Here is a 27,559-nt window from a genome sequence, read left to right as displayed (position 1 = left end):
AGCTTGATTACTAATCAACGTAGCATTTCAGAGAAACCATGACCAAGATACGATAGCACAAATCTAGAATTCTTCAGGCTACATCAAAGACCACAAGACATGTTCACCTGATTCTGCAGTTCTACCACAGGAAAACCTCCCATCTCATCAGTGGCCGTTTGGCTTCACGGACTGATGATGTGGAGAAGCATAGACACCCCGTGAAAGACTCCTCATCGGTTGTCCGTTCCTTCCGTACGCACCTTGTGACCTAGAACCATTTCTCCCGTTGGAGTTGTAAGTAGATCGTTCAGCATGCATTGCCTGGAAAAAGTACGAGGAGCTGGCGATGTCTTTGAGGTTGAGCAATGGTCTGAGAGAATCGACCACTTCGCTCATGAGTGGCCGCATCTTAGGATCTCGACTGAGGCAGGCATGTGCGAGTTGAGCGACTTTCTGTGCTCCTTTGATTGAGAAATTGCCTTCCAAACGAGGATCAATGAGTCTGTAGAAGCGCCTTCTTTCTCCCAGATACGGGCGTGCCCATTCCACCAGGTTGTGCTCCCCATTTGGTCGATTTTTGTCCATTGATCTCCGACCAGTCATCATTTCGAGTAGCACAACACCGAAACTATAAACATCACTTTTGGATGTCAAATGACCTGGACAAAGGATTTGCAAACAAAAAATGAAGCATTCGGAATGTCCTAGGATAACAAATTGGCATACATTGTTTTGAAACAAAAAAGAGTTATAAAAAAAACTATGAAAGATCTGCATGACAATCAGTAGAAGAAAATAGACAATAGTTTGACTAGAGATTTATGGACAAAAAATGAATCTACCTGTCATTACATACTCTGGAGCTGCATATCCGTATGTTCCCATCACTCTTGTTGACACATGAGTTTTGTCACCCTCAGGACCGTCTTTGGCAAGGCCAAAATCTGAAAGTTTAGCATTATAATCCTGTAGCAACACATTCAGGGATCAATTAGATAGAAGGAAATAGAACCGAAGTTAAAAAGACCAGCAGCTAGTACATACCACATCTAGCAGAATGTTTGAAGTCTTAAAATCACGGTATATTACTGGTCTTTCTGCTTCCTCGTGAAGAAAAGCAAGACCTTTTGCTGCACCAAGTGCAATTTTCATTCGAATTGACCATGGCAAAGGAAGGGATCCTGTATCAGATGGAAGAAAGAAATACTCATCCATGACAGTAACTGTAAGATCACAAATGCTCTTATTACAACTACAAATGCATTTCCGATGGGTAAAAAATGTCACTAAATTAGCAGGAATTGACACCAAAAGGTAAGCATGCAGCATTCCTATCAATCACAATGAATGTGTTGTTGGCCATATATGGCAGGGATCTAATGTTTATTGCATGGTAGTCGATTGTTCCAAAAAAGGATTAGCTTCTAACACCACCAACTAAATCTTATCTCACCTACCACTAGGTGGGGTCGGCTTAAGGATTAGCTTCCATAAAATAAAAATATAGTAATTCGTGGTTGTACCCGGTTAACCCAATGTTTTGGATCTTGGAGATCCTAAAGCTAATAAGAAAGAAAAGAGCAAAAGACAATGCCAAGAAAAGGCACAAGTAAAAAAAAAGATTTTTGGATAACCAATTTAATATCATAGAGAAAAAGAATCTTGTAGCGATTCTTTCTGAAAATACAAAAATTAATCTCAATAAGATTTTGAGCACCTGCAACATACATCAAAAGTTAGGATGACTATATAATGGAAACCCCAAAAACATGTCAGAAAAGAACAGCAAAACATACTTCTGAAAAGATGATTTTCCAAACTTCCTCGTGGCATAAACTCATATACTAGCAATCGCTGATCATCCTCGATACAATACCCAATCAACTTTACTAAATTTGGATGTTGAAGATCACCAAGAAAATTAACTTCAGCCTGTATGTGGAACATGACAGTTGAAATTATAAATAAATGAATGAATATAAGGTCACCATTAGCTGGTGGAACTTTAACTGCAAAGGTAGTGAAAGACTATACCAGCCACTCTTTATGCCCTTGAAGTCCATCATGGTTAAGTGTCTTGACAGCTACTGTAAGTCCTGTACCAGGTTTAACAGGGGCTGTACCATTTTCTTCAATCCATCCCTTGAAGACGCAACCAAATCCTCCCTCTCCCAGAAGACTCTCTGGTCTGAAGTTTCTTGTGGCAGACTTCAAGTCACTAAAGGTAAATTTGCGCAACTGGGTAGCAACTTTTAGATCTTCACCAACTTTAGAAGCAGATGAATTGCTACAAGAACTACTTGCAGTCATTGAACCAGATACTATCGCAGCTGGCCTATCCTTGCTACTTCCATCAACTGTTGATTTAGATTCTGGTAATAAACACACAAAAGCTAGTCATTAAGAGTCTACTAAAAATTCACATCCCTGTTTACTGGGTCCGAAGTAAAGAAGAGGGGGTGAGACAGGAAGATTTAATCTCCTCTGGATATGATTATTCGACCAGAGGGTAGAAAAGAGAGGTGTGTTGAATAGAACAAAATAGCCTGGTCAGGAATATTATTAGATATGTGAAAAAAATGGTCATTAGTCATTTCGCACTTGTTTCTCTTTAGCTTTTCCCTCTCCCCTCTACATCCGCCCAAAATTGGATGGTACATTAATCATTTCACATCTTTTCCCTTTACTTTCTCTCCTCCATGTCTGCCCACTTTTGAGCTGATGAACTCGGCAACCTTTTTTTGGCCGTAATGGAAACTACCTCCATTACTTCCTTTCCTGAAAGAGTGGAGGTAAATGGCAGAGCATGAGCCATCTTTGCTCCGCCCCACCTTCTCTCCTCACCCGCCAGGCAAACAGGACCTACAAATCTTACTAAAGCTTTGGAGCAAAAAAAGTAATAAACAAAAAATAAACATATGCCACCAATGCCAATTTTGAAACACTTATTAAATTGGAGGATTTAAATAAAATAAATGAATAAAAACATAGATTTCACATCAACAAGAAGTCGAATGCCTAATTCTTAAATTAGCTTATAGTGTAAATACATTATCATAACCCTGAGCTTCCCGTTTGAACTGGCATCCAAGGATGCCAACATCAAACAGGTATCCAATTGTTCGACAACTCAAGACTAAAGCAACCCCCCGCAATGCGCTTATTTGGATTTTTTATTTTTGTCATTTTTCTTCATCCTCTGTCACAGAAAATCATGAACCTCAAATATAATGGCTGAAAATACACAAAATCGGGTCATTTGTTCCAGAAGATAAAACATGAGCTTAGTATCTAACGAGAGAAAAAGATAATTTTAGCATGACCATTTACCACACATAGGAGACATGAATAGAAGGTTTCTCTTTGCCTACAAACTTCCATCAGACAGAGTCCAATGTGCTACTTAACATGTATCAATCAGTAATTCAACACTATTCCAGCCTTAAGATGGCTAGTCTTTGGTGTCACAGAATTATTTGAAGAACAAATTCAGTAACCATGGAGAATATAAGAAAATTTTCAATCAGAGATTACCAAGCTATATAAACTTACATGAAGGCCAACTTACAGTTGAAAAAAACACACGCCGGGATTCTGGGAGCGAACCATAGGAAGGGGAAACAACTACCGAAAATTAATTATATGTTGGCAGTAATTACCAAGTAATAAAAACTATAATGTTTAAATCAACTTTGAATCAGCAGTAAGCATCCTACAGCACAAAATAGTCATTTTTGATGATTGATGATAAAACAAATTGCGACCAACACATAGCTAAAATGATATGAGCAACTGTAGCACATCAGAATGACAAAAGAAGACCGGCCCGTAGTGAGATCCACAAGCGGTGCTTTGCACGGAACACAAAACCGAAGTGAAACTCGCGAAGCAACATGAGCTTACCGCATTGGGTACTGATGCTGCTGAGGGACGCATCAACTTCGGATCTCGTCGAGATACAACTCCCAATGGACCGAAACTTAATCCAGCAGCCAATCTCCTCTCCCTTCTTATTATCCTCCTCCTCATGACCCTTCTTCGATCTCCCACTAGTTGCCCACGCATCCAACTGAACCTCCTTAGGGACCAACCCCATTTTCAGTCCTTCAGAGTCCCTCACTACGCTTCGAATTCCATCCGAACTCACGACCAAAATATCCACTCAAAATAATGCATCACGACTGCATCCGTCGAACCAAACGCGAAACACTGCCTTCAGGAAACCATCCTAACGCTGAACCCGCTTGGCCGGAGCCAACCGTGGAAGCCTAGACGCCGAAAACAAAAACGAGGCAAATCGAAGATTCTTTGACATGCACAAGGCCGGAATGTTTCGTTGCTTGAAGAGAGAGTTGAGCATCCGTAACCCTAGAGGGATCTGTTTACGGAGAAACGCACGGCTACAAAAGGGCAAAACGGCCAGTGTCGCAGCGGACGAAAATGGCAAGGGGGCGCTTTCCCAGCATGGACATCGCGCCGGGTGGCGGAGGTTGGAAGAGCAAGCGCCCTAACTGACGGCGTTACTGAGCATTGTCGGCTCCCCCACCTCGGCAGGGACTCCCCCTGGAGGAATCCCGAGAAAACCAGGACAACCTCGCCCACAGGGGAGAGATAAGTATGATAGCCGGGAGGTTCTACAGATGGAGATTCTAACAGGGCTCGGAAGGCGCATGGTCGCCAACTCGAAACCTACAGCATTGGTACCTACCATAAAATCGGTTCGAGTCCCGCCATCTACTTTGGACCCCAAGATCTGGAAGGAATAGTCACCCCTCATGATGATGCCTTGGTCATCAGAGCCACTATTGCCAATTATGACGTCGCCCGGGTGTTCGTGGACACAGGTAGTTCCGTCAATGTTTTGTACAAAGACGCCTTCGACCGCATGCAGATCGACGAGAACGAGATCCAACCCATGTCCACCTCCCTCTTTGGATTCTCCGGTCATGAAGTCCGACCCCTAGGGCAGATCCGATTGCCACTTTCCTTGGGGAAGGAGCCTCTGCGCCGCACCCGAGCTACCCTATTCACGGTGGTAGAAGCCCCCTCAGCTTATAACGTCATCCTGGGAAGACCTGCTCTGAGCTCCTTTGGGGCAGTAGTATCTACCTATCACCAAAAGCTGAAATTCCCAGTGCATGATCAGGTTGGGTCTGTCAGAGGAGATCAAATTTTAGCACGTAAGTGCTACATAGACATGGTACAGACCGACCTACGTGCAGTACGAAGAAGACATAACAGTGAGGTCAACTCAGTACAAGAAGCCGTGACTCCTCGACCTAAGCCAGACAAGATACCCGCTCGGATAATACCAGAAAAGCCCGATCAAGTTACCTACATTGCGGCCGACCTACAGCCAGACCTACAAGCACAACTGCTGACCTGCTTAACGAAGAACCGGGATATCTTCGCCTGGTCGTCCTCCGAGGTTGTCGGGGTGGCCCCCTACAGTGATGGAGCACAAGCTCAATGTCATTCCAGGAAGCCGGCCTGTGAAACAAAAGAGAAGGCACTTCTCAGCTGACCAGGACAAGATCATCCGGGAAGAAACTGATAAATTACTGAAGGCAGGACAGATTAAGGAAATACAGTTCCCGACCTGGCTTGCCAATGTAGTACTGGTACCTAAACCAGGAGGTAAATGGAGGGTATGCATCGACTTTCGAGATCTTAACAAAGCTTGCCCAAAAGACTGCTACCCCCTCCCGAGGATAGATCAGCTGGTCGACTCCACTTCCGGGTATGAGCTCATTTGTATGATGGACGCATATCAAGGATACCATCAGATCCCTCTTGCCCAAGAAGACCAGGACAAGGTCAGCTTCATCACGGCTGATGGGACCTTCTGTTACACTGTCATGCCCTTCGGCCTGAAAAACGCGGGTGCAAGGCCGAGGGACGGCGTCTGGTTACCAACCAGATCCCTTACTCTCGGATATTTCACCAAAGAGTAGTTTAGAGTTGTATTGGTTTTATTGTTGTCATTCACACTACTGTGTTGGCAATAATGTAAACTTCAATCAACCAACCAATGTGCTCCTGGCAAACACTAGGAGACAGATTGCTCTGCCTCGAAGCGCTTGGGAGGACGGCCGCTCCCCCAACCGGGAAATGAATCCCCCGGATGGTGCCTTAGTTCGTTCCGGAGAGGAGATTCCTGTTGAAAGAGTCTTTCCCCCGTCTTTCTCACAATATTTCGCCCCGTCTTAACGTCGCCCCGTCTACACGTCGCTAGCTTCCCGTCGTTATACTCGGCCCTTGAATTTGAGTAGCTTTCCATATCCCCTTTAAATAGTTCTCACTCGGCCCTTGAAGCTTTGTTTGCTCCCTTTCCATATGTGCCGTGGTGCCTGGTACGCTTACAACCCTATGTGATTGATGAGACGAGGGAGGAGCTACGGAAAGCAGCCAATCAACAAAACGGAACAGCAGCTACAACTAAAGAACAACAACCATTCAATGCTTCTAATGCGCATCAGCTAATATCGAATCACCTGCCCCGAGAATGGTCAGTTCCGGGCGAAAGCTTAGATCGTTGTCGAGGACTGCGAGAATGCATTCTATTCTTTCTTTAATGGGGAAGTCCGGTATGTTTTAACGTAAAATTCTTAGCTCACGAAATAAAGTGCACACGTCGTTATCACTCGTACCTTGCTTTGACGGGAAAGAGTGAAAGAGATTAGATAAATATAGATTGGGTTCAAGAGTGTGTCGGTAGAGTCAGTAGTTTCTGGTGGCTCCAGAATTCCGGGAACTTCAGTCGCTTGAGTCACTCCATTTCAGTCCTTCCTTTCTGTCTCTTGGAATGCCTTTAACTCTAACTCTTATCATTTATTCTGTGCTTTTTTTCCCTCCCTCTTTCACTTGCTACTTAGAGCACACTTTAGGCAAGAAAGCCGCTGTTGGATGCGGTACCCTCACTCTGCGCACGGCAAGGGACGACTAAAAGCCCACGGGTAGAGTTCATTCAAAGAGTTCATGGAAAGATGAACGACGTAGGTATGCATTCCAAGTTCATGGCTATCCGAACAGTCGTTAATTAATGGAAGGAGTGCTGGTGTCGGAACTAAACAAAACTAATGACATTTTAAATTATTTGCTCTTAGAATCTTTTGCTCTAGCAAGAGGTCGTGCCTGCAAAAGGAGATAAATAGCCCCAAGAAGATAAATAGCCCCAAAGGCCCCCCATAATATTAAGTTAAGTTCTAACTGTATATAATATAAGAGTTGTACCTCTGCTACGCAGAGGCATATAAATAGCCTTTGGGGCTATTTACGACTAAGTAGACTAATCCGCCTTACTATAATATAAGTACCTCTGCTATGCAGAGCAGATAAATAGCCTTTGGGGCTATTTACGACTAAGCCTAAAATAAATATAAATTGTACAGGTAGACATCTGCTTTACCGGGAAGGTCAACTTTGCTCCGATTATGGGACTTAAAGGAAGGGCTATCAAAAGAGCTATCGCGTCATTATCATTCGCAGCAAGAGTAACAGTAGTTCATTTCATTCCGACCTTAAAAAACACACTTTTCAAGTCTCATGATTCACTTTCATACTTTAATTTATCAGCAAGAGTCAGAGTCGTGAATATAAGGAGTCTCAATTGCCTTTGGGTCTACTGAAAAAGAGACTTATGTTAGGAAATTACAAGTATCATGAACAACTACTTTCTTTCCAACCCTAGCAAGAGTCTAAGATGTCCATATTCAAAACGTAGAAAGATCTACTGTTCAAGATGTTAGGAAATTAAAACCTTGAGCGTTAGCAAATTCAAAGTCTAATGATTAACTTAACGAATTTCTTTAGCAAATTATAAGTATCATGGTAAAGCGGATGTCTACCAACCCTTAAACTGAAGGTCGAGCTCTCAACTATCCTGACTCTAGTTACTTACGCCCCTTAAGTGAAGGTCGAGCTATAGCCGCGTCATTACCATTAACTCTTGGAATTCACGCAACTATACTGGTAATAATCTGCTTATTTTGAGCCATGAACTCTTGGAATGAACTCTACCTCTCTCGCGTATCCGCTCGAGCGCGTCATTATCATTCGCACCTTTAGGTCTCGAGCGTAAGACACTTTTATTCCTTATGAATGGAGTTATTAAGAGTGGTTCATTCCAAACTTAAAGAAGGGAGCTAAAGGCACGTGCTGCTAATATAAATGACGCTCCGAACTGCTTTCGTCTAATATGGCGCCTGCAGTATTTGTGGAAGATTGTAGAACGATAGGCTCGACCATATATATAAGGGAGAGGGAGAGCCCTAATATAATAATAAGTCGGTTGTCCAAATTAGTAGTAGTAAGGGAAGATCAGAAGATCAGTAGTAGTTTCGTAGCCATGTTAGACCTGTTGCTTGGCTCGCAATACCGTAATTTAGGGAGAGAGAGAGGGCCAAAATAGTAGTACCCCCCCCCTAAAATAAATATAAATTCAGCACTTACTATAATATACGTTTTTCATAGAACTTATATGTATTTAGCAACTATACTGGTAATAATCTGCTGCGGTGAAGTTGAGGAGCGAAGACAAATGACTCTCGAGTAAGGACTGACGCGATAGGCTCGACCAGAAAAGCCATGAACGACTAAGGCATATTATAATATCCGACTGTAGCTAAGGATGAAGAATTGAAGAATGATATCTATACGTGAATTCAATATAAAGAATATAAAGAAGATGAAGGTACGAGTGATAACGAACGAGTGCAACGGCCATACAGTTAATTAGATCTTTCGTAGTTTTTCATATGAACGACCTCTTGCTGCGATAGCTGAATAAAAGAAAAGGTACGGTAGATCTTTCGTAGTTTTGAATAGCCATTCACGACCTGTTGCTGCACAGCGACGTGGTTTCATTCAAAGAATTAACTCTTCCTTCGGGCTCATAACCTTATATTCAAACCCCCCTTTTTACCATTAGCAAGAACTTGTTTCAGTTGCTTATCATCCACTCATTATATACCTTCGGACAACTGCTTCAAATACAGTATCAGGGAGCACAGCTTGCGGAACTTAAATAACGACCGACCTGTTGCTAGAGAGAGAGGGAACGAGTGATACCTACTAACGATAACGACGTCTCAAGAAATAAAAGAGGAACGACGGGACAATGAATAGTTAAGAGAAGCGAACCGAACTGATGACATTTAAAAGCTGGATTCCAGTCTAACATGGATGGGCCATACAGTTAATTAGAGTGAATATGAACGACCTCTTGCTGCAAAGCGACGAACGAGTGAGAACGACGTAGTGTAGTCATGAACTCTACCATTATGATTCTATCGTTCGGGTTAGGGACTCATGTTATTTGAAAGTGAAAGCGGGTAGCCTTCCTACTTTATGACGCCTTTCCCTCTTTTCTTTTCCCCTAAGATCGAGAATCCGGCAAGCAGTTTCGGCCTTTTGAACTCAACATCTTCTCTTTGCATTCACTCTAACCATGAATTCTTTCTCTTTCCATGAACTAAAAGGAGAGGAAAAATAAAAAAAAAAAGTAGTTGAAAGAAAGTAGTTGTAGTTAAGTTCTTCATGAGACTTATCATTTCCTAACATCTCTTTCAGTAGATCTTTCGTAGTTTTTCATATGGACATGAACGACTCTTGCTGCGAATGAGAATGACGCGTGCGAAGCAAACCCTTTATGAGCTTCAACATCAACAGGTGCAGAGCCTCTTGGAGAAAGTGCGGAATTTAGATTGATTTTAGGCAAGAACGAGTACAATAAGGAAAGGACCGAGTGATAACGACGGCAACTGGAACTGACTCAGGAGCTGCTTAGGACGACTATTCGGAGGCCTTCCTCACTCCTATTCCAAAGAAAGCACTACAACTATACTATAGACTTGAAGACTGAAGCTGGTGCTAAAGAAAGGACAGATACTTAACTATAGACTATAGACTTGAAGACTGAAGCTGGTGCTAAAGATCGGACTACTACTTTACTTAACTTCTAACTTTCTCGGACTACTACTTAACTTCTAACTTTCATTGTGTTGCTGGTTCTAAAGAAAGGACGGATACTTAACTTCTAACTTTCATTGTGTTGCTGGTGCCTACGAAACTACGAAAGATCTTTTCAGTATAGGATCGGTCACCTTACACGGTGAGTTTAGTGGTCGGGTGGCATCTGAAATTCAAACTCAAGTCTCATTGAAGCAGTGGATTGACCAAGGGAAAGAGGTTCACAGGTAGGTATACAAGAAAGATAAGAAAGATGGATAGGTCTCTCCTTCATTCAATCTGTTTTATCTGTATCGGCTGATTCTACTTCTAGTTTCGAGTGATGCATCGGATCTCTCTAACTAATAAGGTGCCAGGGGCAGAGGTCAGACCAGACCAAGGTGAGAGGACAGTTTCAGAGTTCTATGAGCTATAAGCAGGAGCAAAAGCTAGGCCTTACTATATATTTGGCGACAGCGACGTGTTAGACGCCGATAGCTCGACTGAGAAGGGCCGACTAGTTTCTAAGGTACGAGCATTGCGACTAAGACGTGGAGTCCCGTCAAGAAAGATTAAAAAGCCTCCGGGGACGGGCAAAGACCAAAGAAGACGTTAGCACCTTTTTGCAGAGCACCAGTTGTTAATGATAATACGCCGGCAGCTGCTGCAGCTTCATGTTAGTTCTGTCGGGACTCAATCTTTCTTATCTGAATCTCTCTTTTGATTTGTGAAATAAATTATAAAAGAAAAAACGAGGTTTCGAGTTTAAGTTTAGCAGGGTATTATAGTAGTTAAAGAATAAGTTATTTCCCTGGAGGCCAGAGTCCGAATCCTTTAAACAACTCTTTCTGGCTTTCGAGTTTGACTTTCCAAGTAAAAGAAGAAGTGCATTCCCTGTCCTGAGTCCGAATCCTAAAAACTGGGTTTCGAGTTTAGCAGGTAAAGTTCATTCATATGATCTTTCCCAGGTAGAAAATGAAAACATGGTTTTTAGTTTAGCAGGTAAAGTGAAAGAATAAGTTCTCCTTCAATGCCCCCAAATTCCACCCCGTCGTTGCACTCGTTCCTCGCATTCGCTCGAGCCCTTAACAGGTCCTAGTAATGAGTTAACGAAGTTATTGAATGAAAGCTCAAAAGTGAACGAAAGTCCGGGATAAAGAAATGAAACTCATAACTCATATACTTCCATATCTGCTATATGCTTTACACATGCGGGTCAGAGGAGCGAGTGAAATGACGCGCTCGCCGTAATTTAGGGCCGTACAGGGCTCGCAATACCGTAATTTCGAGTCAAAAAACACGGCCGAGTGAAACGACGGGGTCGACTAAGACAAGACGGGGTTTCTAACTTTCTTTCAAACTTCTTTACCATTTACCTGCGGGAAAGTCAGTTTAGGCAAAAAACACGGGGTTTATAAAAAGATTGAAAATTTATCATCGACTCCTTAGCTAAATTGGAGTTTAGTCAAAAAACACGGGGTTTATAAAAAGTTGCCAACTAGAAAATGAATCATAGAGAGAAATTGGAGTTTAGGCAAAAAACACGGGGTTTCTTCCAATTAATCATCGAGGTACGTGATCAAATATTCGACGGGGCGAGTGATCATTATAACGACGGGACGAGACGCACTTATTTTGTTTTGTCGCGACGTGGAGTTCCTCCCACCCACTGCTGCTGAGCTAACTCGGGTAATTCCTCCATTGAAATAAAGACCCCTTTCGTTCCGTACCCGTGGATGGGATTTTGCCTAGGTCCGCCTCCCATAGATTAATTGACAAGAGCAGCAAGGGCAGCTAAAGTTAAGGACACCCCTTTATTAATGTTGAAATTTCCCTATCTCTGACTATATAAGTGATCTGTCGAGTAACTCTTATAATAAGTATTCTTTGTGTAGCTCCCATGAAAGGATAGAGAGAAATGACGTGAGAAAAGAAAGGGCCGAGTGAAGGGCGACGTGAAACGACGGGGCAGCGACGTGAGCAGCAACAAAAGCAACTGGAACGGACTCGGAAAAGGCTGCTAGCCTAAGCCGGCTGCCTAAGCTGCTGTTCAAGGCTTCGCACCTTTCCTTCAAGTATTCGTTCGGGACAAATTACTAAAGAAGGGTGAAAGAGAGTTCGCCGTTCTAATTAACAAGAGGTGCCTATAGCTCCAATTCAATTACACTTTACCCATGAACGAGAACAGCTGCAGCTGCTCTTTATCTGGTGAAAGAGGGTCTTGTTGAGTCCCATACGAAATATACACGACTGCTGTTGAGTCCCCTGCCCTGAGAGTACAAATAGGACGGCAGCTGAGCTAACTACTGCTTTCCCGTACTCATTAAGACTCTCGTACCTCGTTTGACAAGCACTCATTCTATGTCGCTCGTTCGCCTCCAGTATCTCATGGATCTCTAATATACTTTGAAGGCGCCCCCCATCTTTTGAGAGTAAAGTAAAGAGGAAAAGACAGAAAAGAGGGTCCTCAGTCCTCATTGGGTTCTCAAACATTCTCGAAAGAACTGGTTCATCAAAATGGAAGATTGAGTCTCGGCTGGACAAAGAAATTGCCGGCTACGCACCTTGAATGATGGTAGCTTGAATGAGTTGAATCTCTTCCGGTTGCTTAAGTAGCTTCAATAGTTGTTTCATAGGTGTTTGAGTCCGGGACTTATGTCATTTAGTTGCTGGTCCCCAAGAGAATGATAGGTTCATTTGCCTGTTCATTGCGCCCCGGCTGAGAAAGAATTATCTAGGCCTTGCCTTCCTTAGTTGTTTTAGGCATATAATAATGAACTCACATTGCATGAACTCAAAAGCATGAACTTAAATAACTCTTTCTATTAGTCCCGAACTTGAAACCATATTAGAGAAGGCAATGCTATGAACATATTCGGCTGCTGCTTGGTTTCATTCTGTCCCGCTATAGTCTTTCTGCTCTTCAGAACCAGTTATCGGAGCTCCCCCTTGAAACCATTCATTCTTCGTCCCTCTCCCGAGGGAGAGTCCGGTTCTTTTATCTTTCCTTTCCCGGCTGCTCTTGAATAGGAGCTGACCCTCCCTAATTCCGCCAAAAATATAGTAAATTACGGGATCTAGGTTCAAGGGAATTCCTATAAGGTAGGGACTTAATACTCAGATTATTGAAAGCAGCCTCAGTCTGTGCCCTTCCGAGTTCTGGAGTGAAAACCTTCAACAACAAGGGAGCGTTCGGAAAGAAAACATATGCTGTTGTGAATGTCCTTTCTTTTAGGTGCTGCTGTTCTTCTCCTGTTGTTCTTGGGTCTTATAGAGTCCGTTCCAGTTGCAGCTGTAGTTGAAGCTCTTCCGAACCTGACTGAAAGAATAGTTGAGTGGGCTAGGCACCTATAAGTACTCGTTCGCATAGGCTTGTCTCTTTTTCTTGATATGAATATGAGCGTATAGTAAGAATGCATCTTCACGAAATTAAGTGCGTCTCGTCCCTCTACATGAGAAGACCACGTTCTTGAATTCAATACGCTCGAGACCGCAATTTACTATATTTGTAGGGCCGAGCTTCGCATATTGTGGACGATTTCTAGTTTGAATAACCCGCCTAGCCGGTCAACGTACGCCTAAGAGATTTCATTCAAGCTCTTAAGTCCACTTAAGGAAGGGAGATCAAAGAAGAAGTGCAAGTCAAAATACAATATGCTTAACACATGCTACTATTCCACTCTCGGATCAAAAGAATGGCACCAGCGTGAAATCAAATCAAACTGAGGGGAAAAAGCTTACACGGGTAAAAGCTTATATATGTTCGTCGTCCTGTTCTTTTTTCTCCTGTCAGTCTTCCGCTTCGTTGTAGCTTCTCGTTCTAGGCATGTAGCCCCTTTCCGAACTGTAGCTAATATAACAAATAAATGACATTGCGTTAAGGCTTTCTATTCTAGGCATTACCTACCTAAGAGTAGGTCTAATATGGTTAGAGTAATAGGCACTTTGACTTATAGGTTAATTTGCCCGGCTAGTACTCGACCAACGGGTGAATAAAGAGAGGTGCGGAGCTAACAGCAACAGACTCAGTCGGCACTTAAGACTTTCATTGTTAAGCTGGTGCCCAGGGCTGTAGACAGCATCTTTCCTCACAATTTGAATGATTGCTCCAACCTAGATTGTAGATGTTTGTGTACGGATTGTTTCTTTGGTTGAATGTATCAACTGCGTCACATTGTTCATATTGAGAAATCTGAGTTTGAAATGCTCCAGCTTGGCACACCTCAGTTGTATGGTTGGAATCCCCACATATCTCACATGTTGACACCACCGCATTGACCTTTCCAATACTCATGTTTTCTACCCTTTTGCTAAGGGCATCTATCTGTGCATTCAGCTTAGTGTAGTTGTCCACATTGTATCTCCCGGGAGTTTTCTGCATACTACCTCTTTCATTAGCCCATTGATGGTGATTAAGCGCCACATTCTCAATTAGTTCTTTGGCTTCTTCCAAACTTTTATTCATGAGAGCTCCTCCAGCAGCGGAATCCAAATATAATTTCATCTGGTAGTTGATCCCGTTGTAGAAGGTATGAATGATAAGCCATCTTTCCAAACCGTGGTGTGGGCACTTCCTCAACATCCCTTTAAATCTATCCCAAGCTTCATATAAGATTTCTCCATCCATTTGCATGAAGCTTGAGATCATATTTCTCATGTGGGCTGTTTTGCTTGGGGGATAGAATTTGTTCATGAAAAGCTACTTGCACTGCTCCCAAGTATGAATGCAATTCGAAGGTAGAGAATGATACCAGTCTTTTGCCCTGTCTCAGAGAGAAAATCTGAAAAGCATTAACCTCTGGACATCAAAGCTAATCCCTTGTGTTCTCCACATGCTATAAGCATCAGAGAATGGCGATGCATGATGTCATTCCCCTCATTTTGTGGTGTTGCATAGCCTTTTAGAGATTTCTGGGCCATGTTGTTTGATGACTCTTCTTAAACATTTAACCTCTGTGCGTGAAGTCTCCTTCGGTAGGTTTCTCAATTTCAGGATCGAAAGCAAACTCTACTGGGTCGGCCCTGCGCATGCACAACAATAAAACAAATGATTACAATGCCAGAAATTAAAGTTGCAAAGAATAGTACCAATGAATGAATATGAAAAGAATTACAAAGAATGAATGGAAGCTATGTATATAAAATAAAACAAAAGAAAAACTTAATGTGCAAGTTTAGTAAAAAATTACGCACGATCCCAGCAACGGCGCCAAAAACTTGATGCGTGTTCCGCACGTGTAAGGAATGTCGCCAAGTAATAAAAAGATCAAATCCACATGGACCATGGTGATGGGAAACACTAGGAAACCCGTTCCAGTAAATTATTGCAAAACAAAAATTTTTCCAGAAACGGATTTAAGTTGCCCTCATAGTCGATCAAACAAAGTTTGATCGATGCATTTAGATCATTGGGCTCTTGTGTTTGGTTTACAGGATCCAAGATAAAAGGAATAATTTATTTAAAGTGGAAACAATAAATGTGTACCTTTTCTTCGGGATGTCTAGAAGGAGTAGATGACCCCTTGATCTTATGCTGTATATCCTCTCCTCTTTTCGAACGTTGTGTGGACAACGATCCTTCGAGATGATTCCACCAAAACTCTTCTCGTAATCCAATGGCAAGCAAGGAAAGCCTTCTCTTCTTTTTCTTCTTCTTCCCTTTCTTCTCTTCTTTCTTCTTCCTCTCTTGCCGCTGGCCCTTGCAAAGAATGAGGAGATGCGCCAGCCCTAGCAAGGTAGATGTAGGAGGAACCGAAACCAAAGAGGGAGGGAACTTGGAGAAGATTCGAACCAAGAAGAGACGGAGGGTTGTAGGTGGCGGCGACAAGGATTGTAGGGGGATGATGCCGCAGGCCCTAGGGGGAAAAAATAAGAAAAGAAAGTTGTAATTCCCTCCTGCAAGCCCTCCTTTATATAGCTAAGACATTATGAAAATTTAAGAAAGATTCTAATAAATTTTTTTATCTAGATTTAGTTATAAAAAATCTAATAAAATCTTTAAGAATAATTTATTAGAAACAATTTAATAAACTTATCTTATCTAGATTTATTCAGAAATAAATCTCTTAATAAGATTTTATTAGAAAGAATCTAACAACCTTATCTTATCTAGATTTATATAGAAATAAATCTCTTTATAAGATTTTATTAGAACAAACCTAATAAAATCCTACGGATAAGATTTGTTATCTTTTAAATAAATTTCCATTATATTAATTTTGTTCTTCTCTTTAACAAAATCTTTTAATTATATCTCGCTAATATTTAACGAGATTCCATAATTAATATTTTGTTAATTTAACAAAATTAATTCACAAAATTTTATAATAAAATTTTGTACGAGAAGAGACGAAATTTCTTATCAGAAATTATTATAAAAAATTTCTTTCTTATCCGAATTTTTCCCGGAAAAGTTCTAAATAAAATTCAAAAATTTTCTTTTATAAATAGAATTTCCTATCCGAAATTTCTCACAGAATTCTTTTCAGAATTCTTTCATTCATTTGGAGGTCTTCCAAGGTCTTCAAGAATTCTTCCAAAGGTCTCCAAGAGGTCTTCAAGAATTCTTCCGAAGGTCTCCATGAATTCTTCTTGAGGTGGATTCGAGGATTTCCAGAGGCTACAGTAGGGACCTCGAGGAGGAATTAGTTTAGTCTTCATGTCATAGGCAGAAGTCATGGCCTGATGCTGATGTTGCAGTACATTTGACATAGAAGCCAATATGTAACACCGCGCCATCTCATCTGCCTTAACCCATTTCCTATGTCTCTCTTTCTCCTCTTCGGTAGCATTTCTTTCGGGCACGCTAGGACAGACCTCGTGAAGTACAAACTTGTACTCCTCGGCAGTAAGGACAATGTCCAAGTTCCGTTTCCAATCTATGTAGTTAGGACCAGTAAGTTTGTTTTCTTTGAGTATAACGGCTAGTGGGTTAAAAGCCATTCTGAAAGTCCTGAGAATCACAAAATGAGATTTGGTCAAAACTTTAGAATTTTAAAATTATATTGATTCCTCAAACAATATAATTTAAATTCACCAACACCTCAAACACCAGGAATTTAGTAAGCCACGATCGTGTGGACGTTAACTAATTCAAGCATTTGTAAGAGGAGGTTTTACCCATTAATTTTACTATCTTGTCAACTTAACTTTATGACAAGTAAAATTAATAGTTGGTTTATCTTTGGCCAAACAAAATAATAGCAGTGACTCCGATGGGGAGGATACTATTATATGTGTTCTAAGTGTTCACCATTACTTGACACTAAGGTAATTATTTAGGATTATGTCCCTTCAGATGGAGAAGATCACACGCTCTTAAATAATTTCCTATAGTCATCCATTAAGGAAGTTTGATCTAGTGATCCGCATGCAAACTCATCCGATGGGGAGGAAGGCACTCAGAGCCAACACGCAAGTTTGAATGCATCACTATCAAACCAATAATGGAGGCCGCGGGATTTTTAAAAAAATCTCTCTCCCACTTAGTTATTTGGATTTGAGAAATTTTAATTATGTATGCATATTAATTATTCCAAAAATTGGTTTCTAGGCCGTGGCGAGGCACATCGGCCTTCTTGGTTATTGGAGCATCAACCACTTTCTTAGACAAAACCAATTAAGGATATCATTAAATCATGCATTTATAATTTTCCACTAAAACCCTTAGGTATTTTAATTATGTATACATATTAACTTGTTCAAAGAAATTGGTTTCCAGGCCGTGGCGAGGTACATCGGCCTTTTTGGTTATTGGATCATCAATCACTTTCTAAGACAAAACCAATTTTAAGAACTTATTAATAATGTACCCATAATGTCCCTTTAGATAAATCCTTAGGGGTTTTACCTATGTAATTCTATGCATAAAAGAAATAATATGCAATTACATAAACACAAGGGATATAATAAAAAATAGCATAAAGAATTAGCAATAAAAATATGAAAAAATAATTTTTCAACTATTATGACCTTTTTCAATATCCACCGTTCTTCAAGAAGTCTCCCTTTGACTTAGTCGCGTCTTCCTTGTTCCGCTGCGCATCCGGTTCTCACCACGCAAGAAGAAGTCGCAACTATATAATTTACATAATTTACATCCATCGATCTTATACTCCACAAAGGAGTTTATATGTTCTTTAAATCGAACAGTAAATTAAAATAATTTACTCTATCGATCGTATACTCTACAAAGGAATATAATCTAGATCAAACAATAAATTAAAATAATTTACATCTATTGATTCTATACTCCACAAAGGAGTTTACATATAATCTAGATCGAATAGTAAATTAAAAATTATACAATAAAATTTAACAATCTTGACATACCCGAGGGATCAAACACACACATCACATCATAAAATTTTTCTAGGCCATAATAGTTGGAACCTTGGATGCCTGCAACCAAAGAGTGTTGGCGTTCTGGATCTCCGTCCTGCGTTCTGGATTCTATCCGCTCCGAAAAGCATAGAACCCCACAAGACAAAAATTTTATCTCGCCTGGATCAATTGACAAAGTCTACAAAAGACTAAGTCAATCGATTCTTCAGGATCGCCGATTCCTAAATTACTTAACTACGGTTTTTATTCTAACAGTTCTATTACAATTTAAAATGCAGAAACTAAATCATACCAGAACCTTTTAGATGACCTCGGAATCTTCCTCTCTATTCCTAACTTCTTCCTGGACGTTGGGAGGACACAAACCTCCAGAAATAAAGGAAGTTCAATCTCCGGATGATGAAATCTTGTATCGCCTTTCTTCTTTTCGCAACAGCTTAGCCTTCTCTTGTCTCCCTTCTAGGATCCGACCACCACCTCTTGGAAGAGATTCGGCCACCTCAAGGAGGATAGGAGAGAGGGGCGGAGGAAGAAGAAGAAGAAGAGGAAGAAGAATAGAAAGTGGGCGGCGGCAATAGGAGGAGAGGAGAGAAACCGAATTCGATCTCGTATTCTTTCTCTCTCGGATTTTTTGTCTTCTTGCCGCCCACCCCATCCCTCTCTTTTATAGCTGTTGGGTGTTGGTGCAAGATGCACTAAGATCTTGCCTAGTGTTTCGATGTTTGACAATACACCTAGGTCTGGTCAGTTTGACCAAGGATTGATCCAAACAGGACTTGATGTTTGGATGTGTGGAAGTGAGTGAGAAATATCTAGTCGGTTAGACTAGACAATGAAAGTCCTGGTGAGTGAAGCTGGGCAAGGGAAAGTCCTAGTTGTAGGCTAGGCAAAGGGAAAGTCCTGGTTTGGAGGATCAGGCAGAAGTCTTGGCAGAGTCAACGTGCACCAGGCAAAGATCTGGACTTGGGTCAGGAGGACCAAGTTGCAGAAGGCTGGACTTGGGTCAGGAGGACCAAGTTGCAGTGGAAGAATGGACTGATCAAGAGGATCAGTTGCATTCCAAGTCCTGGGGGGCAACGACAGAGCCGAGCAAAAGTCCAACAAGTCTGGGTGACTTGGTTGGCACAAATTCTCCAGAATGGAGTGGGTTAGACTAACCCAGGATTTCGGGAGAAATCCGAAGTTAGACTCACAAGGTAAAACTATTTTGGCTTGGTTGTATTCATGCTTGTTTTGTAGGAATCATAATGTTTATATAATTTGGATTGATTTGTAGATTGTATATATTGTTGATTGTGTGCAGGTATATTGATTATAATGTATGTATCCTTCGGGATGAATAACAAATGAATGGGGCATGGAAATTTTTTTTTTAATTTGTGACGAATTTTGCGACGAAAATCAAATTCATTGTAGATCTGCGACGAAATTTGCAACGAAAACGTAGTTGTCGCAATAGTATCGTAAGTTACTGTGTATCGATATATTGCGATGAAAATATTTTTCGTTGCAAATTTCGTCGCCAATTGGCGACGAACAGGTTTTCGTCGCTGATCAGCGACGACATTATTCGTCGCCAATCGGCGACGACAACAATTTCGTCGCCGATTGGCGACGAATAATGTCGTCGCCGAATCGGCGACGAAAAACCTGTTCGTCGCAGATTTGACGATGAATTGTTTCGTCGCCGATTGGCGACGAAAACTTATTCGTCGTCGATTTACGACGAAATTGTTGTCGTCGTCGATTGGCGTCGAAAATAATTTCGTCGCCGATCGGCGACGAAATTATTCGTCGCTGATCGGCGACGAAAACTTATTCGTCGCTGATTTACGGCGAAATTGTTGTCGCCACCGATTGGCGTCGAAAATAATTTCGTCGCCGATCGGCGACGAAAACAATTTCGTCGTCGATTGGCGACGAACTCAGCGACGAATTAATTTTTTCGTCGCTATTTTTACCGACGAATCACGGAAATTCGTTGCAGAATTCTGCGATGAGTATTTGGCAACGAATTTGAATTCGTTGCCAAATTCGTTGCGTTGCAAAAAATGGTTTTTTTTAGTGACTGCAACGAATTTTTTAAACTAAATGGAAATTCGTTGCAAAATTCGTTTTTTAATAATCTGCAGAATATCGGCTGGTTTTTTTGTAGTGTAGGGGATTAAAGCTAAAGGTAGTTTATATATTGAATAGAGATCAGAGATGTGTTGTTTGTGAATAGACAAAATTTTTAAAATTTTAAAATGGTTATGTCTTTAATCTTGGAAGATGTGTCGATTTGAAGGAATATAAATTTATTAGTTTGAAAAGTCATAATTGTCATATATTCATAGAAAAGTTCATTTCTATCGCTTTTAGGGAGCTCTTATCAAATTTTGTATGGTGTGTCATTATAGAGTTAAGCATTTTTTTTCATAATATTTGTTAACAGTTTTGAGATATTCACACATGGATACGTTAGAGAGAGAAATTTTAATAATTTTATATAATTTAGAAATGATCTTTTCACCTTTTTTTTATTCAATGGAACAACAAAATCTGTTTGTTCACTTGTCTTACGACATCAAAGTTGGAGGTCCTGTTCATTTTTGATGGATGTATCCATTTGAAAGATAAAATCATATTACTTATAAACTTCGTTATTAATTCATAAAAAATAAAATTATTTAATATATATTAATATTTAATATATTTTATTTTATTACAATCAGATTCCTACTTCATCTGAAAAAAAGCTCTTGTTAAAGTCTCTATTATTAATGCATACATTGTGGAGGAAGTAATAACTTTTGTATCATATTATTTTGAATCTCACATTTGTAGCAAAAGATAGAGAACAGGAAGAAATGATGAGGATTCTATTAATCCTAATTTGACTTTATTTTTAATTTTTAATTATTTTAATTGACTAAGTAGATTATATAAATAAAAATATTTAATTGATCAAGAACGATAAGGTCCGACTTAAGACATAGGCCATTAAGGCATGTACATCCAATTTTCATTGTACAAACAAAACTTGCCGCCTTCAATTTTCCGCCATTCATCATCGTTCTCACCGTTTTCAAAGCAAATGCCTACGGTGGAGGCGCGCCCGCCCCTCCCGCTCCCCACGCTTCCCACCCACCGATTCCAACCCGATGCCGTCACCGCCATCCACCTCCGCCGCCTCCACGCCCACGCCCTCCGCGCCGACGTCCACCACCCTCCCTTTTGGAACGACTTGGCCCGATCCTACGCCTCCCACGGCGCCCCCTACCTCGCCCTTCGTGTCGCCCTCCGCATGCCCTCCCCGGACGCCTTCACCTTCCCCCTCGCCCTCAAGCTCTGCTCCGTCCTCTCCGCCTCTCCCTCCGCCCTCTCCCTCCACGCACTCCTCGTCAAGCTCGGTCCCCACGCCACAACCGTGCACTCTCTCAACGCCCTCCTCACCTTCTACTCCAATTTTGGCCGCCTCGACCTCGCCCGCCAGCTGTTCGACCGAATTCCCCGCCGAACTGTCGCTTCGTGGTCGGCCATGATCGCCGGCTACGATCGCAATGCTCATCCTCTCGAAGCGCTGTTCACGTTCCAGGAGATGTTGAACGCCGGCCCTAACCCCGACGAGGCGGCCCTCGTCAGCACACTCGCCGCTTGCACCCACGGCGGATGCTTGGCGTTCGGAAAAGCGATCCACGCCTACGCAGTCGTTTACGGCCTCGGGCTCGAGTCCGTCGGCTTCGCCACCGCTCTGGTGGATCTATACTCCAAGTGCGGCGAGCTAGAGCTCGCGACGGAGGTGTTCGAGAGAACGACGCAGAGAAACGTGCTGACCTGGAGCGCCATGATTGGCGGCCTAGCGATGCACGGCCTCGGGGAGGAGGCCGTGCAGGTGTTCGAGGAGATGGTGGAAGCCGGTGTTAGGCCCACGGCGGTGACGATGACCAACGTGCTAAGCGCCTGCAGCCACGCCGGGATGGTGGACAAAGGGCTCACTTTGTTCAAACGGATGAGGGAAACGCACGGGATCGAGGCTAGCGCAGAGCACTGCGGTTGCATGGTGGACCTCCTGGGCCGAGCGGGGCTCTTCGATGAGGCCCTGGAGTTCATCGCTGGGATGCCGCTGAGGGCGACGGCTGCGATCTGGAGGAGCCTCTTGGGGGCGGCGTGCACGCGCGGAGATCTGAAGGCGGGGAGGTTGGCCGGCGAACGATTGGCAGCCATGGAGGAGGAGATGGTGGCCGGGGACTACGTGATGTTGGCCAACCTCTACGCAAGGTTTGGGATGTGGGAGGAGGTGGGGAGGGTGAGGACGGCCATGAACGATATGGGAGTCAGGAAGGTAGCCGGATTCAGCTCGGTGGACGTCGACGGAGAGCTTCATCGGTTTGTGATGGGAGACAAGTCGCACCCGGAAGCTCACCGTATACACCAAATGCTAGACCTTCTGAATGTTGAGCTCATGGATCAGTGAACCTGTTTATTTTATAAAATAGTGTTGCATTGGAGATCAAATTACTTGTATCGATATATTTCAGGATTTGAATCAAAGATGAAGCATTAAGCTTGATTACTAATCAACGTAGCATTTCAGAGAAACCATGACCAAGATACGATAGCACAAATCTAGAATTCTTCAGGCTACATCAAAGACCACAAGACACGTTCACCCGATTCTGCAGTTCTAGCACAGGAAAACCTCCCATCTCATCAGTGGCCGTTTGGCTTCACGGACTGATGATGTGGAGAAGCATAAACACCCCGTGAAAGACTCCTCATCGGTTGTCCGTTCCTTCCGTACGCACCTTGTGACCTAGAACCATTTCTCCCGTTGGAGTTGTAAGTAGATCGTTCAGCATGCATTGCCTGGAAAAAGTATGAGGAGCTGGCGATGTCTTTGAGGTTGAGCAATGGTCTGAGAGAATCGACCACTTCGCTCATGAGTGGCCGCATCTTAGGATCTCGACTGAGGCAGGCATGTGCGAGTTGAGCGACTTTCTGTGCTCCTTTGATTGAGAAATTGCCTTCCAAACGAGGATCGATGAGTCTGTAGAAGCGCCTTCTTTCTCCCAGATACGGGCGTGCCCATTCCACCAGGTTGTGCTCCCCATTTGGTCGATTTTTGTCCATTGATCTCCGACCAGTCATCATTTCGAGTAGCACAACGCCGAAACTATAGACATCACTTTTGGATGTCAAATGACCTGGACAGAGGATTTGCAAACAAAAAAATGAAGCGCTGGGAATTGTCCTAGGATAACAAATTGGCATAAATTGGTTTGAAACAAAAAAGAGTTTATAAAAAAACTATGAAAGATCTGCGTGACAATCAGTAGAAGAAAATAGACAATAGTTTGACTAGAGATTTATGGAGAGGCCCACAAAAAATGAATCTACCTGTCATTACATACTCTGGAGCTGCATACCCGTATGTTCCCATCACTCTTGTTGACACATGAGTCTTGTCACCCTCAGGACCGTCTTTGGCAAGGCCAAAATCTGAAAGTTTAGCATTATAATCCTGCAGCAACACATTCAGGGATCAATTAGATAGAAGGAAATAGAAAGCACTTTAAAGGAATGGAAGTTAAAAAGACAAGCAGCTAGTACATACCACATCTAGCAGAATGTTTGAAGTCTTAAAATCACGGTATATTACTGGTCTTTCTGCTTCCTCGTGAAGAAAAGCAAGACCTTTTGCTGCACCAAGTGCAATTTTCATTCGAATTGACCATGGCAAAGGAAGGGATCCTGTATCAGATGGAAGAAAGAATATACTTATCCATGACAGTAACTGTAAGATCACAAATGCTCTTATTACAACTAAAAATGGATTTCCGATGGGTAAAAAATGTCACTAAATTAGCAGGAATTGACACCAAAAAGTACGCATGCAGCATTCCTATCAATCACAATGAATGTGTTGTTGGCCATATATGGCAGGGATCTAATGTTTATTGCATGGTCAGTCGATTGTTCCAAAAAAGGATTAGCTTCTAACAACAAAAACTAAATCTTATCTCACCTACCACTAGGTGGGGTCGGCTAAGGATTAGCTTCCATAAATTAAAAATATAGTAATTCGTGGTTGTACCCGGTTAACCCAATGTTTGGATCTTGGAGATCCTAAAGCTAATAAGAAAGAAAAGACAATGCCAAGAAAAGGCACAAGTAAAAAAAAAGATTTTTGGATAACCAATTTAATATCATAGAGAAAAAGAATCTTGTAGCGATTCTTTCTGAAAATACAAAAATTAATCTCAATAAGGATTTGAGCACCTGCAACATACATCAAAAGTTAGGATGATTATATAATGGAAACCCCAAAAACATGTCAGAAAAGAACAGCAAAACATACTTCTGAAAAGATGATTTTCCAAACTTCCTCGTGGCATAAACTCATATACTAGCAATCGCTGATCATCCTCGATACAATACCCAATCAACTTTACTAAATTTGGATGTTGAAGATCACCAAGAAAATTAACTTCAGCCTGTATGTGGAACATGACAGTTGAAATTATAAATAAATGAATGAATATAAGGTCACCATTAGCTGGTGGAACTTTAACTGCAAAGGTAGTGAAAGACTATACCAGCCACTCTTTATGCCCTTGAAGTCCATCATGGTTAAGTGTCTTGACAGCTACTGTAAGTCCTGTACCAGGTTTAACAGGGGCTGTACCATTTTCTTCAATCCATCCCTTGAAGACGCAACCAAATCCTCCCTCTCCCAGAAGACTCTCTGGTCTGAAGTTTCTTGTGGCAGACTTCAAGTCATTAAAGGTAAATTTGCGCAACTGGGTAGCAACTTTTAGATCTTCACCAACTTTAGAAGCAGATGAATTGCTACAAGAACTACTTGCAGTCATTGAACCAGATACTATCGCAGCTGGCCTATCCTTGCTACTTCCATCAACTGTTGATTTAGATTCTGGTAATAAACACACAAAAGCTAGTCATTAAGAGTCTACTAAAAATTCACATCCCTGTTTACTGGGTCCGAAGTAAAGAAGAGGGGGTGAGACAGGAAGATTTAATCTCCTCTGGATATGATTATTCGACCAGAGGGTAGAAAAGAGAGGTGTGTTGAATAGAACAAAATAGCCTGGTCAGGAATATTATTAGATATGTGAAAAAAATGGTCATTAGTCATTTCGCACTTGTTTCTCTTTAGCTTTTCCCTCTCCCCTCTACATCCGCCCAAAATTGGATGGTACATTAATCATTTCACATCTTTTCCCTTTACTTTCTCTCCTCCATGTCTGCCCACTTTTGAGCTGATGAACTCGGCAACCTTTTTTGGCCGTAATGGAAACTACCTCCATTACTTCCTTTCCTGAAAGAGTGGAGGTAAATGGCAGAGCATGAGCCATCTTTGCTCCGCCCCACCTTCTCTCCTCACCCGCCAGGCAAACAGGACCTACAAATCTTACTAAAGCTTTGGAGCAAAAAAAGTAATAAACAAAAAATAAACATATGCCACCAATGCCAATTTTGAAACACTTATTAAATTGGAGGATTTAAATAAAATAAATGAATAAAAACATAGATTTCACATCAACAAGAAGTCGAATGCCTAATTCTTAAATTAGCTTATAGTGTAAATACATTATCATAACCCTGAGCTTCCCGTTTGAACTGGCATCCAAGGATGCCAACATCAAACAGGTATCCAATTGTTCGACAACTCAAGACTAAAGCAACCCCCCGCAATGCGCTTATTTGGATTTTTTATTTTTGTCATTTTTCTTCATCCTCTGTCACAGAAAATCATGAACCTCAAATATAATGGCTGAAAATACACAAAATCGGGTCATTTGTTCCAGAAGATAAAACATGAGCTTAGTATCTAACGAGAGAAAAAGATAATTTTAGCATGACCATTTACCACACATAGGAGACATGAATAGAAGGTTTCTCTTTGCCTACAAACTTCCATCAGACAGAGTCCAATGTGCTACTTAACATGTATCAATCAGTAATTCAACACTATTCCAGCCTTAAGATGGCTAGTCTTTGGTGTCACAGAATTATTTGAAGAACAAATTCAGTAACCATGGAGAATATAAGAAAATTTTCAATCAGAGATTACCAAGCTATATAAACTTACATGAAGGCCAACTTACAGTTGAAAAAAAAAAAACACACGCCGGGATTCTGGGAGCGAACCATAGGAAGGGGAAAACAACTACCGAAAATTAATTATATGTTGGCAGTAATTACCAAGTAATAAAAACTATAATGTTTAAATCAACTTTGAATCAGCAGTAAGCATCCTACAGCACAAAATAGTCATTTTTGATGATTGATGATAAAACAAATTGCGACCAACACATAGCTAAAATGATATGAACAACTGTAGCACATCAGAATGACAAAAGAAGACCGGCCCGTAGTGAGATCCACAAGCGGTGCTTTGCACGGAACACAAAACCGAAGTGAAACTCGCGAAGCAACATGAGCTTACCGCATTGGGTACTGATGCTGCTGAGGGACGCATCAACTTTGGATCTCGTCGAGATACAACTCCCAATGGACCGAAACTTAATCCAGCAGCCAATCTCCTCTCCCTTCTTATTATCCTCCTCCTCATGACCATTCTTCGATCTCCCACTAGTTGCCCACGCATCCAACTGAACCTCCTTAGGGACCAACCCCATTTTCAGTCCTTCAGAGTCCCTCACTACGCTTCGAATTCCATCCGAACTCACGACCAAAATATCCACTCAAAATAATGCATCACGACTGCATCCGTCGAACCAAACGCGAAACACTTGCCTTCAGAAACCATCCTAACGCTGAACCCGCTTGGCCGGAGCCAACCGTGTAAGCCTAGACGCCGAAAACAAAAACGAGGCAAATCGAAGATTCTTTGACATGCACAAGGCCGAATGTTTCTTCCGAAGTAGCATCCGTAACCCTAGAGGGATCTGTTTAAGGAGAAACGCACGGCTACAAAAGGGCAAAACGGCCGGTGTCGCAGCGTACAAAAATGGCAAGGGGGCGCTTTCCGAGCATGGACATCGCGCCGGGTGGCGGAGGTTGGAAGAGCAAGCGCCCTAACTGACGGCGTTACTGAGCATTGTCGGCTTGGAGTGAGAGAATGAGAACGAGGAAACGGAAAAGGTAAGCGGAAGAAGAAGAGAGAGACAGAGAGGAGAGAGGGCGAGAGATGGAAGGAAGAGTGTGAAGAAGGGAGGAAGCAGGGAGAGGAATAATAAGCAGAAATACGCTTTTCTTTACCCGCTAACGACAATATGTGACCCACTCGTTATCGACGGCTTACAAGGAAACAATTGCA

At 41.9% G+C, this 27,559-nt stretch overlaps 2 protein-coding genes and 1 non-coding gene across 4 annotated transcripts; 2 read left to right on the top strand and 1 right to left on the bottom strand.

Moving 5' to 3' along the window:
* LOC141826848 (serine/threonine-protein kinase PBL34-like) lies at positions 1 to 27,075 on the bottom strand. Of its 2 annotated transcripts, XM_074714161.1 has the most exons (9): positions 26,726 to 27,075; positions 24,852 to 25,189; positions 24,614 to 24,749; positions 23,870 to 24,006; positions 23,653 to 23,776; positions 23,061 to 23,459; positions 1,027 to 1,163; positions 825 to 948; positions 1 to 641 (listed from the first exon to the last, which is right to left on the bottom strand). In XM_074714161.1, exons 1-9 carry the CDS (start codon positions 26,916 to 26,918, stop codon positions 148 to 150), a joined length of 2,082 nt encoding a protein of 693 aa, XP_074570262.1. In that variant the 5' UTR covers positions 26,919 to 27,075; the 3' UTR covers positions 1 to 147. The 2 variants fall into 2 exon arrangements, with proteins under 2 accessions (XP_074570262.1, XP_074570263.1); XM_074714162.1 differs by lacking the exons at positions 23,061 to 23,459; positions 23,653 to 23,776; positions 23,870 to 24,006; ... (1 more) ...; positions 24,852 to 25,189; positions 26,726 to 27,075 and adding exons at positions 1,779 to 1,914; positions 2,017 to 2,354; positions 3,886 to 4,078.
* On the top strand, positions 14,484 to 14,589 carry LOC141828714 (small nucleolar RNA R71). Its single transcript, XR_012601810.1, has one exon. It is a non-coding gene; the product is annotated as a small nucleolar RNA R71 (small nucleolar RNA).
* Positions 21,263 to 22,748, top strand: LOC141826250 (pentatricopeptide repeat-containing protein At5g56310-like). The gene has a single exon (XM_074713494.1). It carries the CDS (start codon positions 21,263 to 21,265, stop codon positions 22,727 to 22,729), a length of 1,467 nt encoding a protein of 488 aa, XP_074569595.1. The 3' UTR covers positions 22,730 to 22,748.
* Positions 27,076 to 27,559: the final 484 nt, after the last annotated feature.

The sequence above is a fragment of the Curcuma longa genome, chromosome 4 (assembly GCF_044706935.1).
Source record: "Curcuma longa cultivar G26 ecotype Majalengka, Jawa Barat chromosome 4, ITB_CL_G26_1.1, whole genome shotgun sequence".
NCBI classification, from domain to species: Eukaryota; Viridiplantae; Streptophyta; class Magnoliopsida; order Zingiberales; family Zingiberaceae; genus Curcuma; species Curcuma longa.
This window is presented reverse-complemented; position numbering and strand designations above follow the sequence as displayed.

Bases quoted from the DNA above. Each gene is read 5' to 3' on its own strand.
- LOC141826250 (XM_074713494.1), top strand. From the start codon at position 21,263: ATGTACATCCAATTTTCATTGTACAAACAAAACTTGCCGCCTTCAATT.
- LOC141826848 (XM_074714161.1), bottom strand. From the start codon at position 26,918: ATGGGGTTGGTCCCTAAGGAGGTTCAGTTGGATGCGTGGGCAACTAGT. The intron at 25,190-26,725 runs GTAAGCTCATGT...GTTTATTACCAG, and splicing joins CAGCATCAGTACCCAATGCG to AATCTAAATCAACAGTTGAT. The intron at 1,164-23,060 runs GTGCGTACGGAA...CATCTGATACAG, and splicing joins AAATGGTTCTAGGTCACAAG to GATCCCTTCCTTTGCCATGG.